Source organism: Dermacentor andersoni, chromosome 11 (genome assembly GCF_023375885.2).
Source record: "Dermacentor andersoni chromosome 11, qqDerAnde1_hic_scaffold, whole genome shotgun sequence".
Lineage (NCBI taxonomy): Eukaryota > Metazoa > Arthropoda > Arachnida > Ixodida > Ixodidae > Dermacentor > Dermacentor andersoni.
In genome coordinates this window covers 73,596,709-73,610,549 of record NC_092824.1, presented here as the reverse complement: position 1 = coordinate 73,610,549, position 13,841 = coordinate 73,596,709, and the positions used below count along the sequence as shown (strand labels likewise).

The window sequence follows — 13,841 nt, the reverse complement described above, 5'->3', positions numbered from 1 at the left end:
CAGATAGTAGGCCCGTAAGGACGCCTCTTTTAGCGCTATGGGGTCTAACCAGATGAGCTCTTTATCTTTCTTAACTACTGTGACCATGCGACTAGGCATCCCTTCGGGATTATTACCTTTTATATCGTGCCTTGTTCTTCCATGCGCTACACCTCTTCTTTAGTTTTGTTTTGAAGGACCACCACAAATGTGCTTGCTGGCCAGGCGACTCCTATGGCTCTGGGCCTTAGCTTCATTGCCTACTCCACGCCTTTCAGCTGTCCCAGTCCACTGAAAACTTCTGCGAAAGGTTCTGCTGCTGGGTATGCCTCTTCGACGTGAATGTATTGCAGGCAACAAGGAAACCCTAGGCGTTTCGCCACTCATCGGCTTTGACTCGCAGGTACACTTTGCTCCACCATGAAAAATGACTCTTCGTGCATGGTACTCCGAGAGCAAGCCCAGGCTATCCAGAGGGCCCAGGAAAGAGCGGAGCGTCACGGCGTTCTGTCCTTTACGTGGCCGCGGCCAGCGGCTACAATGGCCTCCCGTTAGGAGGTCCTGACAGTAGCTCCTCAGGATTAAATAAAGTTCGTTGTCTGTCTGTCTGTCGTGCATGGTGTTGTTTGCGAACACGTGCAGCCGCTTTTTTTCCCTCGCGGTAGTTTTATGGCTGACGAAAGTGGGCAATGTAGCGGGACAGGTTGCAGAGGCTTGTTCGGCAGCTTTTAAGCATCTTAGCTTAATATGACCCAACATTTAGCATCTGTCTAGCTTACACATGAACTTTCGGCCTTCATTTTTAACTGTAGCACTCTAATCATCTATCACTTTGACGGTGCTGAGAGTGAAGGCTTGTAAAAAAATCATATTCTTCTGCTTGAACCTCGCGCAGCTCGTCTTTAACGCCTGTAGTTTGGCACCGCATGCACAATCTATAGGCTTGAGCAAATACATTACACCCATTACACTTTAAGCGTGTTTTTCCTTGAACCGTACACGTTTCGCCACGGTAACTGTGGCGAAATCACTGTGCCACGAGCGGCTTCTGTGCCTTTACTGAACATTTTAAATTGCTCCTTTTACAGTTCTTCGGCCCGGCAAGTTTTCATGGTCCTATTGTATGGCGGGTCCTCGGCAATATGACTTTCCTGCAGGTTTTTGTTTTGCAGTCCCAGAATGATTTGGCTACAGAGCAAATGACCTTCTAGGCCGGTGAACTCGCAGCTCTTTGTTGAAACCCCGAGGTCTGTTAGCCAGACATTGGAACACTCCCGTTGCTTTTGGTCTCTTGATGCGAAACGAATTTCTTAAACGTCAAGTTTGTCACTGGTTCATAGAATTCTTCAAATTTCTCAAGAAAAAAGTCGACGCTGTTCTGATCTGCTTCATTGTCGAATTTGAAGGCGCTGTAAGCATTGCTGCCTTCCTCTCCAACTTCAACTGCAACTCTCCAACTGTTAAAAATAACGTAGCTTATTTTACTTCTTTGTGCTGCTTGCTTAGCAGAGTAGCCAGGGAGAACTATGGCAACTCACTTTTCGAAGTCTGTATCCAAGTCATGCGTCTGCTGACTGGTCCAGTGGTTTGATGCGCGTTGACGGGGCCCACTAAGTGACGGTGATTAGCTGCCACCATCTGTGCGAGTTGAGGTCAGGCAATGAACAGCTATATGATAAGAATGGAAAGCGCTATATATATAATGTACTGCCGTAGTGGCCCATACGCGCTTCATATATCTAAGCGTTACGTCATGCTTACTGAGTCTTGCTAGCCATGTTAAAACTTCACGTACGATCAATGCAGATATTGCAGAAACATAATTGTGGTGCATAATCGCACATCGTTTTTTTTTTACAAATTGGGTCGCACGCGGCACACACAATGCCCTAGCTGCTTTAGGATTTCTACTTAAAAAGTGACGTTGAAAAATTGATATTTTGGTTCAAATTGGTGGTGCACAATTTCATGGCACTGACAAAAAATACGGCCAACATTTCTTTTATCCTTGCTTTCTTGTTACGCGCTTCCGAAATTAGCATTATATTGAACTTCACTCAGCTAGCGGTAGTTCTATCCGTATCTAACCTCGTTCACGCAAACTTGGGTCTCTGTTCAGAGAGCATTGTACTTCTGTGCTGCGGAAACGCGGTTCGAAACGAACCTTCGAAACATGTTAGGTTGGATCACATTTGCTGATTTTAATGCGTAGCATTCTTGAGGGGACGGTCGTTCTTTTTTCTTGAGTGGCTTCTTTATTGCACATTTCTTGTAATATTGATAAGGCCACCTATCGAGGGGGGGGGCTCTTTGGGGAAGTGAGACGAAGACATTATGGCCAATAGTGAAAGACTAGATTGATATTAAGTGGTAGGTAAGTATAGACTCCGATAAAGAAATAAGTTATTTTCTAGCAACGCTTTTCCTTTATATGTTTGGCTGCATGATACTTGGTGTCAGAGTTCGCAAAATTCTGCTAATTTCAGTGGACGTTTAGAGGAATGAAAGAAGTCGCATGTCTGTGAACACAAAATTTCTACCGAATGGCTGAATCAAATCTTCTCAGGGAAATTGTTCAATACGGAGACCTCGGTGCCCTTCACAAGTTGCGCCGCACAGTGCCGGATCATCTTCGATCACCGAATATTTGGTGACTTTTCCCGTAGACACCGCAAATTACGTTATGAGAAAGACTACGTCATGCTGTTCCCACGCGCTTCAAGAAGCGTTATTGCGCGAAAATATTTTTTATCTAGGTGGCTACTCGACAGTGTTTCGCGTTAAACAAAATTTTGGCAAGGCTAACAGCATATTTGGGTCAGTTGACTAATTGTATGCGGCATTGATATTTTGTAATCTGCCTCCTAGTAGTCGGGTCTATATTTTTTCTTAGATGCTCATAGTGTAAACTCATTTTTAATTTCCCTGTATAGACTAGTTTATAGAATGGTGTTCCCAATTTAAATTCTCATCCTTTGTTTAGGTTATACGATCGGCATGCTCCATTCGGAAATTATTGCGAAACTTTGGTACAGAAGCAGTTAGAAACGGTGACGTAAAAAGACGGTAGCAATATAAGCTAATGTATGCTTAAATTGAGCTCAAAAATACATAGTATTATGTCTTACATGAATTTGCCAGATATAACGGTGACCCACATTGACGCAGTTATTTACCAGAATTTTAGCACAGCAAACTACGAGAGACTCGAAATGCAATGCAGACAGACGCACCGCTCTGTGCTTCTGCTGTCGTCCCTCATCTCTTGCGGCACCTCAGTTGTGGTAGTCAATTGTGCATTAACTAGCCCAGAAACGTGTTTCATAGACGCATTTACCCTACCACACCCGTATAGTCCACTGCAGGTTTAATATATAAATTCCTTTGCAGCAACTGAATTATTACAAAAACTCAAAACAACGCGTACCATGGAGCAGAACATTAAACGAAGATCTTGCTGACAACATTGCCCTCCAGGTGGCTTTTAAGGTGAGTTTCAGCAATGCCTCACGGAAATATTCAGGCGATATATTTTGGAGTCGTGAAATGTCTATGTAAAACTCTGAAAGCAAAACTTAACATTCTTACGCTAATTAAACACAACATCAAACAATTACACATGCTCATTTTATTCAGAAGTGCTTTCGATGAAGGATATTGTTCCATGCGCAAAACGGTTTTTCTGCACAATACAATGTTTCTGGAAACGTGCTTAATGTATGTTTAATAATGGAGTCGGAACTCCGAATTAAACCGACGGCGCCTCCCCAAATATTTTTGAAAAAAAATGACAAAGACGTATTCACTTTTAAAAAATTGCACGTAAGATGCAAACCAGTCCTCCACAGCGATGTCATTTCTGCCACTGAAGATCTTCGGATCACGTTGTCGAGGAAGCCTGGTACATATGACGGACTGGGCTGAAGGTGCCGGTGGGTCGGTGTTGTAGGTCATGATGGGCGTAAGCGTTCGCCTGCGAAGCTCCAGGGTGCAAGCAGCGAGTGAACGCCAACAACCTCTCCCAATTGACAAGAGGTTTACTGGCGGTGCTTTCCTTCACAGACGCGACGAATAGAAACGGCGAGGCAGCGTGAGGCACCGTCTCGAAAGGCACCAGTGACGAGCAGCGTGAGCAGAGTGAGCCGAGCGCTTGCGATGCTGCTGGACGCAGGGGCTTCTTCTTGGCAGCCCAGTATATCTGTTAATGTATTGCAAGTATAGACTGTTGCTGCAGGAGCGTAGCGCAGCCTCCCCCCCCCTCGCTCCCCCCACCCAACCCCCCCCAACCCCCCCCTGCATTTCGCGCAGGGGTGGGGGGGGTGGGGTATTATTATTATTATTATTATTATTATTTACATTATTATTAATTAGTACTACACAGCCATATTGCGCTAAGCTATACGCTGCACATTTTAACCGCTAAGTAAGGAAAGTCATGCACCTTGTGCATTTCATGGTGAGAGACTCACAGAGTCAAAATAATGCGCGTGCACTCGCACTTCGAGGATATTGAAATGCGACTTATTTTAGGCGCAACGAGATGAAACTTCATAGGTATATTCTGAAAAATTGCAACACACATAGTACAAGCCGATACCCAAATAAGCTTTTAACAAAAGGAAAAAAAAAACCACGTGGCTGCAAGTGCAGGAAATATAAACCGCTACGTAATAATGTGTAAACAGAACTCTTCGTTATTTCTCGATTGTGGTCGTGCGCACAGTTGCCGTACAATTTACTCGGTACTTCTGGATTTCATACGAAAAAAAACAAGCTGCTAAAAACCGTGTAAGAGTTCAAGGCACCTGTTTTTGAAATGCTGGCGTTAATTGACAGCAAGCTTTCTATCACCATTCGCCTCGCCTTGAAATCTTCTTTCCAAAGGTCAATATGGCAGACTTTGTAAAAGAGTAGAAGCAAGCTGAAACAAAGCAGGGAAACACCTAAGTCATCACGTCTGTACACGTAAGGTAACAATTAATCGGGGCAAATGAACTATGGAATTGGCCATGAATTTCAACAATATTTTTTAATTCATCCTCACACCATTTCTGTTATTTTCTTTGCCACCGGCTACCACGCAAGTTAAAGATGGTTGAGTGATTGCGCTGCATAAAATGAATTAAAATTGAAGCATACTAAGACTGCAGTACTTCGAGGTCAACTTAAGGGCACGATTTTGGTGAACGGCATAATTATACCGTCCTCTCTTTCATTTCCAGGCGTATGACCAAGTACTTAAAGAAGAATGTGCAGGGATAGACACTCGACTGAAAGGTCTAGAGAACGTTACCGGATTGCAGCTGTTCTTCCTTTCGACAGCTAGGGTAGGTTGTCTGTGTTTGGGTAAATAATAATATTCTATATGAGCGTACATTTCTGAATTACTTTTAAAATGACTGTTATTGCTTTTGCGTTATTTCTACAGACTCAGTGCAGAATAGCAGATAACCCTACGCTCATCAAAGAGATAAGGAAGGCAAAATACAGCGCTACGCCTAACAGGTAAGAAAAAAACTATAGGTTCAGTAGATGTGTATGCGTGGTTTCATGGTATTATTCCCCTCTTTCATTCTTTTTCACAGAATTTCAATAAAACTAAAATAAGAGCTCAATCTTATCCTTTCTTCATATTTTTTTGTATTGTGCAAGCATATAGCAGTAGTAGCTCATCAGTTGAAATTATTCTAGTCTACACTACCTAATATTTTCAGCATTTCCTTTCGTTAGGGTACTATGTCACGAAGAGTCAGAAAAGTGTCACAAGTAATTCGAGAACACTTATAGGGCAGCACGGGGGGCTGCATTGAATAAAAAGAGCATTCAACAATCCATTCTATTTAATCTATGCTGACTGCAAATAGCTTACTTTTACCGTTATGTATAAAGAAGCATTGCAGCAAAGAACCTAGTTCACCTAGGTCTCCATGGTGACTTTCTGTCGAGAAAGTAATTTTGGCTGTGCAGTTTTATTTCACCATCACCAGTTTCGAAATATGCTGAATTCTGTTAACGGTTTTGTATTAACGTATTTAAAGAGCTGCTCAAGCACTTCAACTAGTTTTAAATTCATAACACTCACCTACCATGGAGGTTTTGCAAAGGCGCTGAACTAAAAAATAAATAAAACATATACAGTGAGTAAATAATGCGTCTATAATTCTAGAAAAAAGATAGAAATTAATCAATAATCAAAGTACTAAATATCTCATAAACGAAGTGACACCTATGACTCTTAACAAAATATCAAACAGTGTTGGTATTTGAGTAGAATGGTCATTTTCATCTTACAGTGAATGTGGCCCTAAACCTTAAAATAAAGAAGACAACTAGAGTTCTTCAAACCTGCATGTCGGAAATACGGTGTGCACAACCACAAACAAATTAAAAGACTGCCGAATGTGCTATGAAGCGCAAAAGTAAATGGAACGCTAATGCATTTCTCCGTAAAGTTCCGGAATTTCTTGCAGCTCAAAGCACAGTGTGCGAGTCCGAGTAATACGGCTTGAGGCTGGAGAGGCGTACAAGTTTTGTAAAAAGGGCCCTAGACACACGTGGGGCCACCTGTTCACAAATCCCGTAGGTCAGGTCAATCACTGGGTCCGCGTGTCGAAAAAGGTGGCCGGAGGAGGATCAGATATCTATTGAGGAATACGGGCGATACTGCGTGCAGGTTCGGTGCGGGCAATCATGTCATGAGCGAAGGAACAGGTCGAGGATGTATGAATAGGAAGCAGAGTCGAAATGAAGGAGCAAGTAGGGGAAATACGTGAGACACAAGGGTGAATAGCTCGCAGGGCTCTGCCGAGATCTTAACAATGGGCAATGCAGAGTCCGAATCACGGTGTTCTTCCTTGATGTACATTGCGACCATGTTGGCACGCATGCGGTTGAGGCACTTGGTTAGTCTGTTTGTTTGCGGATGATAGGCCTTCGTGAACTGACGATGAGTGGTTCATGACTGGAAAAGATCAGCCACTTTGGTGAGAAAACTGAGCCAGCGATATGTCAGGAGCAGACCGGAAGAACCGTGGTAAAGGATAATTTCACGAGGTCGGTGACTTCGGTGGAGAAGCTAGTAAAGAGCACCTACGCGATAATGAAGCGAGTCGCATCATCAGGGGCGACGACAATCCATCGGTTGCCTAAGTTAGATGTTGAGAAAAGTATGGAGAGGTCCAGCCCCACGTGAAAAATGGCTCAGTGCAAATGCCGGCTTGAGTAGGCCGGCTTGAAGCCAGAAAAGCTTTTCGCGGCGTTCGTCACGTTTACAGGTTGCAATGTATTGTTGCAAAGTATCGTCGAATAAACAGTGAAGGCAAGAAAAAAACGTACATGAGCGTGGTCATAAGTATGCGTCGCGCCCAAGTGTGCAGCGGGGAGAAAAGAGGAGGCATCAAGAAGTTGCGTGAACACGGCGCAGCTAATGCGTTGGTGCTCGAAAACGCTGACAAGTTGGGCGCTTTGGTGTTGCAAGTTGTGTCCGTACAACAAATCGTCTTTTAAAAGGAACATACGATGTGTAGTAGGCTACAAGGTTTGAGCGGTGAGACGGTCGATGATAAACCGTAGAGAGGGATCACGGCTGTGCTAAATGGCGACGTAGATAAATTCCGTAATAGACAGGGCGCTGGCATTGGTGTCGTTGTCGGTGCGATCAGGTGGGTAGGTCGTATGACGTGAGAGATAGATGGCGTCCTTGTGCAATTACCTTGATTTGTATAGCACAGAAAATGAGTATACTCTTAATATCAACACCCTGCCACCGAGGCGTCCAGAGGGGTCTTTAAGCGTGGACAGCCAGCAGTGACATGATGGTCTCTAACAACGTAAAAGTGTGGGCCAAAAAAAGAGAGATGAAATTTTGCGGCGGATAAAATGAGACCACGACATTCGCTCTTCAGTGTAGAAAATTCCACTACGATGCGAAGAAGAGCCGGCTGGCGTCAGCAATACCACAGATGATACCGGGCTACTGTTGGGCAAGAATAACACCGATGCCGCAACCATTTGCATCTGTGCAAACTTCGTTGTCGGCAGCACAACCAAATGAATCAACACATGTCGGCTTATGAGCCTTGGTAGAAGGAAGTAAATAGCTGCGGCTTGTCCTGCTCTACATGAACAGTCTTCTTGGCGAAATCGGCAAGGGACCGAAAACAGTATCGTGTCTTAAACCAAAGTCTCATTTTCAGCAGGCGATAAGTTTCAGGTTTCACTATTATATGCAATGCATTTAATCAAGAACAGTTGGGAGGTTATCAAAAGCATGTATGCATCTCTCGTACAATTCCACGTGAATATCCCAGTTGGCCCAGAGTTAAATCTTCATATACTTAAACTTCATTCGTAAGACCGAGCAAATTGCAATTTGATCTTGCAAAATGCGTACTGAAAGATCATATGCCTCCCGTTGTTGCTGAGTTCACTGTGTTACGACGAAACAGTTTCCAACACGGGCGAAAGTGAAATCCCCGTTGCTCTTGTTGGCTTGAAATACCAAGGTAAGGGTAACGAAGCGCTTTATTTTCTACGCCGCCACGTTAAAATACTGTTTATTCCATTCGTTCAAATAAAAAGATTCACAGCAAGCATGTAAATTAAATTGTTCCATTAATGGCGGCGAGATAACAATTTCTGTATTGCGATGTGTGTGAGCTGTCAGCCACACACTGCAGAGAGCCAGAGCAGCGCCCTCGTTGTCCTCAGTTTTTCTTCTCTGTCGTGTGAATGGTGGCTAGGTTAGTGGTTAGATGTGTGTCACGTGTTCGCTGACGATTGCGTCAGCGATCTTCTCTGTGTTGTGAATCCAGTTTGAGTAGAGGGCATAACACAGCTATCAGCTAAAAAGCCGTGCCGCTTTGTAGCAATCACAGAACTTGCACGAATAGGTAGGTTTTGCTGCGCGTTTAAGTATTCTGACTGCATATATTAATCATGCAGTCTCTTCAAGGAAATTTTCGACCGAAATCTTTATTTTTGCCGCAGTTGTTTTCAGGCTCTCTCGTTCCCTATGTCACCGCCCAGACAGTTGGCAGCAGTGTATTCACACGTTTCCACTTACCCGTATGTCGCCACCGCTGTTTGCAAGGCGTGTCGTTGAAGCACAGCAGGTTCTAGCGAAACTATTGCTGCTGCTTAAGCTGTGCAGTTTCTTTGTGAACAAATGATAACCATTGTAATTTTTTACGCTCAGTATAACAAGACTCAGGAAGGTGGCTCGATGTGTCCGTCAAATTGAAGATTGCTTCACCTGCAGCAATCCGCCTAAAATTTTGCGATATACTGATACTTTCTTCCTCTTTCTATTCTCCTTTACCCCACCCCCCGTGTAGGGTAGCAAACCGGATGCTGTTCTGGTTGACCTCCCTGCCTTTCCTACCCTTGCTTTCTCTCTCTCTCTCTGATACTTCTCATGATACCGTTTTTAAATGGTATCTTCCGTTTAGTTGGCAGTCAGTGGCATTAAAAGATGTCATAATCGTTGAGCCGCTGCCCAAAACACCCAGATGCCACTTATTCGGCGTCTACCGTGACGTATTATTGTTAATTCTTGGCGTCAACAGTATTGGAGTGCCCCCTGTCATTAATACAAAAAAAGGACGCGCTTTTTACGCTCTGGATGGCTGCATTAGAGCAACTGCCGACATATTTTTGGCACATTGCAAAAGAGAATTTCTGGCGCATGCTATAGGTGAACATGTACAAAATGAAATTCTACAAAAATGTACGGTGATGTAGTAGACTGAACTTCTCGGAGCAGATTGGCGCCGATGACACAATGATTACTTTTTCAGTTGTCCCGTAGACTTTATGATAGCTTTAGAGTCTAAGTGATAACAATTTAAAACAAGGCTAATGTGACTGTGTGGTCACATCAACACAATTGGCAGATATTTGCTATGATAACGTAAACAATCATTCTCAGAACAAAATGTGTGTTGACAGGTTAGTCTGAGTAACAGGTCTTGATTTCGCTACAAGAAAACCTGATATTGATCACTAGTGAGTAGAAAATGATGCAAACGCTGCTAAATAGCCTAGGCGGGCTGACATTGCAAGAATAACTTAATGAGGCCGCTTTCTGAGATTGCTTTGACTGTTCATGAAAGCTTCCAAGTAACGTAGAAACGAAGAAATGTTTACCCTGGCATCGAAAAAATTTTTTAATTCATTCGTTTTTAGTACAGCGATATTACTTGGAATGAAGTCTGAACAATGAAGTCTGAGCTATAAATGTGCTGATTCGCGTTATTGTAACTAAGTCAGCTAAGTAAAGAAAAGTTGCGGCAGAGCTTGTCACTCCTGGCGTTATCGCTTAAGCGAGACGCAAATAAACTTAAAATTACAGTCCCATATGTTTATATCAACAAAGCTCTATGCTGAGAAATTCAATACGGTACCTATGACATAATCACCAATGTGATTACCGTTTCATGAAGTTGTTTTATAGAGGCAGTGATATCGTTTGTAAAAACGACGATCCCTTGTCTTTGCTCACAAAATCATAAAATGTGTCTTTTATTTATTTTTTAGGGTCAATGAGGCCATGAAAAATTTTCCAGAATTTGGTAAGGCCTTCAACTGTTCACCTGGCTCCGCTTTGTATCCGCCCAGGAATGAAACCTGCTCTTTATGGTGAAGAACCATACGACTACTCCATAAAACAACTGTGTTGAAAAATTGAATGAATAAATACTACTGATGTGCAAAGCTCTAGGCTTAATGAGTTCTTGCGCCTTATTGGCATCTTGTCACTAATTCGCTAGAATTCTAGTCATGCACAGTACGTGGAAAAAATGCCTACTTGAATAGATTAATGCGGTAGTTACGCTCGCACATCTTTAAAAATGATTTACGCTTGAGGACAGGTAGGTGAGCTTTTTGAAATACTTGTGCTTATCTACGCCAGTTTTGTTTTTTAGTATATAGTAAAGCAATGACAGCTTTGGGAGCTGACCTCTTCCAGAGCACAAGACCCAGCCGAGCGATTTGACTACATTTGAGGAGCATCTTCGGATATCATAGGTGCACGTCACAAACCGAGCTACACGCTTCTGAACCCACTCCAACATATCAATATACTTGATAGCAGAAGGATCAGACGGGCGGCAGCTGAACTCCAAGGTTGGGCGCACATTCCTCATATACAGATTTTCTTGTAGCTTTAAAGGTGGTCGTCTGAAGTTACGCCGAAGAAGTTTCAGTACCCTGCTTGCCCTTGCTGCCGTGTATTCAACCTTAGGTTTGCAGGACAAACTGTTTATTGGAAGAACGCCGATATATTTATACTTTCAATTCTGCCAGCTTATCTGATAAAATAGTGTAATGACTGCTAGCATATGTACAAACATTCAACATTTTTGTTACCAGCCCCTATGATGTCACTACTAAATTCGTACCAATCCGCAGCAAATTCAATACCACGAAATGCAGTGCTTATACAGTCAACAAAACTGTTCGATGATCACGCCACCAAAACACAGGCAGATTTGATAGTCCCAGTAGCAAAGTAAGGTTCTTATTAAGAACAAAACGCTAACAAAGAGGGGACGTAGATAAGCAATCTCCAGTGCCGGTTCTTGCTTTCTTACGTCTCTTGTTCGCTGGTGTTTTGTTTTAAAGACGGATCTAAAGTACATTTACAGAGGCTTCACATCTTGTCAACTCACGTTCGCTGTATCACCCAAGTTAAGCAAGCCTTTGACGAAGCAACCCTACAATCGCTGCGATTCTGGACAAAGGTTACGTACTGTATTATTAACGTAAATAAATACGTCGTTGCTTGCTCAAAATGTTACTGGCTACTGATTATTAGGCGAGAAGTATCAGATATATGATAAGTAAGACAACGTACCTATCATATGTACATAAGTACCTTTGAAAGAAAACATGAGAATAGCGCACGCGGTTAAATGAGGTGACAACGCACGCATATTATGCAGGGTCTGCCCTTGGCTCCCATTGCGGCAAGTTCCCTTTTCACGAATTTTCATTTTTCTTTATACTATTATTTATACACTTCAAATAAAATAAACCACAGCAACAAAAGGCATAGGAAGTACCAAACTTCACAAGAAAAACCAAATATTTAGTATACAAATTGTAAAATGAACACAAATGTGAATACTACAAGCGTCAGTTCTGTACTAAAATACATATACTTTCTTACATACACGTACTTTGTATACATACCGTCGAATTTCAACGGACAACACCATGGATGAAATATTACCTGTGGTCTTGAAGCTCTATAGATTTTAGCACATAGTAATGCACATTTTTGAACAGTTGGCGATTGGCCACAGCCCCAACAACTTCTTGGAACTTTTCAGTCTCCTGTAAAGCTTTGTACTTTCGAATGCGAAATTATAATTTGGATAAAAGCATTCGCCATCCCCATGGTGGTTGCCATTGCAACCACCATGCACCTACTGGTACATGGGCATGATTTCCGTCGTATGCACCCACCGAAGAACCATAGCAAACACCATGAACCCACCGGGGCCACCCTCATGTACCGGTGGGTGGGGTACGCACTTACCGAAGGTTGATAACCATGGCAACACCCCCATCATAGTTGCCGTGGTGGTGCCATGCACCCACCATGCACAGGTGGGTGCATGGTGTGGCTCCCGTGGTATGTACCCACCTAGAGAGGCAAAGCGGAAAACTGGGTCTAAAAATTAATCTGCAGAAAACTAAAGTAATGTTTAACAGTCTCGGAAGAGAACAGCTATTTACAATAGGTAGCGAGGCACTGGAAGTGGTAAGGGAGTACATCTATTTAGGGCAGGTAGTGACGGCGGATCCGGATCGTGAGACGGAAATAATCAGAAGAATAAGAATGGGCTGGGGTGCGTTTGGCAGGCATTCTCAGATCATGAACAGCAGGTTCCCATTATCCCTCAAGAGAAAAGTGTATAATAGCTGTGTCTTACCAGTACTCACCTACGGGGCAGAAACCTGCAGGCTTACGAAAAGGGTTCTACTTAAATTGAGGACGACGCAACGAGCTATGGAAAGAACAATGATGGGTGTAACGTTAAGAGATAAGAAAAAAGCAGATTGGGTGAGGGAACGAACGCGAGTTAATGATATTTTAGTTGAAATCAAAGAAATAAATGGGCATGAGCAGGACATGTAATGAGGAGGGAAGATAACCGATGGTCATTAAGTGTTACGGACTGGATTCCAAGGGAAGGGAAGCGTAGCAGGGGGCGGCAGAAAGTTAGGTGGGCGGATGAGATTAAGAAGTTTGCAAGGACGACATGGCCACAATTAGTACATGATCGGGCTTGTTGGAGAAGTATGGGAGAGGCGTTTTCCATGCAGTGGGCGTAACCAGGCTGATGATGATGATGATGATGATGATGATGATGATGATGATGATGATGACTGGTAAACCCACCGAAGGGTGGAAAGAATGGCTACCATCCGCATGGTGGTTGGAATGGTAACCTCCAAGCGCGCACTGGGAACCACCCCCATGCCCTAGGGGTGCGATTTGCAGCAACTGAAAGATGGAAACCATGGTTACACTCCCCCCCATAATGGGTGCCACGGTGGCGCCGGACATCATGCAACGATGGGTGCACGGTGTGGTTACCGTGGTTTGCACCCACCCGATAGCTGTAACCCACCGAAGGTTTGCAATTATACGGAGATTGGCTGCCCTTCAGCTCCCGACTGCGTGATCGGATCCCAGCCTGGGTCACATAAGCCTCACGGGTGGTTGTTGGGAAACAGCCGCCTGCCCTGACAGCCGAGTATCACTTAACCGCTGCATGCAAGCCGGCGCGATGAGTAGCGTGAGTACTCTCGACACCCTATGAATCTGCCCGGCGGCTTCCGAGCGAATT

General features: G+C 43.7%; 1 protein-coding gene across 1 annotated transcript in view; it reads left to right on the top strand.

Annotated features, from left to right (window-relative positions):
* Positions 1–10,657, top strand: part of LOC140214139 (neprilysin-2-like) — a 42,380-nt gene extending 31,723 nt beyond the window's left edge. Inside the window, exons 8-11 of the mRNA XM_072285499.1 lie at positions 3,370–3,468; positions 5,202–5,306; positions 5,408–5,484; positions 10,516–10,657. Of these exons, the coding sequence (XP_072141600.1) occupies positions 3,370–3,468; positions 5,202–5,306; positions 5,408–5,484; positions 10,516–10,621 (387 nt within the window). The 3' untranslated portion in view covers positions 10,622–10,657. The remainder of the gene's footprint in view (positions 1–3,369; positions 3,469–5,201; positions 5,307–5,407; positions 5,485–10,515) is intronic.
* Positions 10,658–13,841: the final 3,184 nt, after the last annotated feature.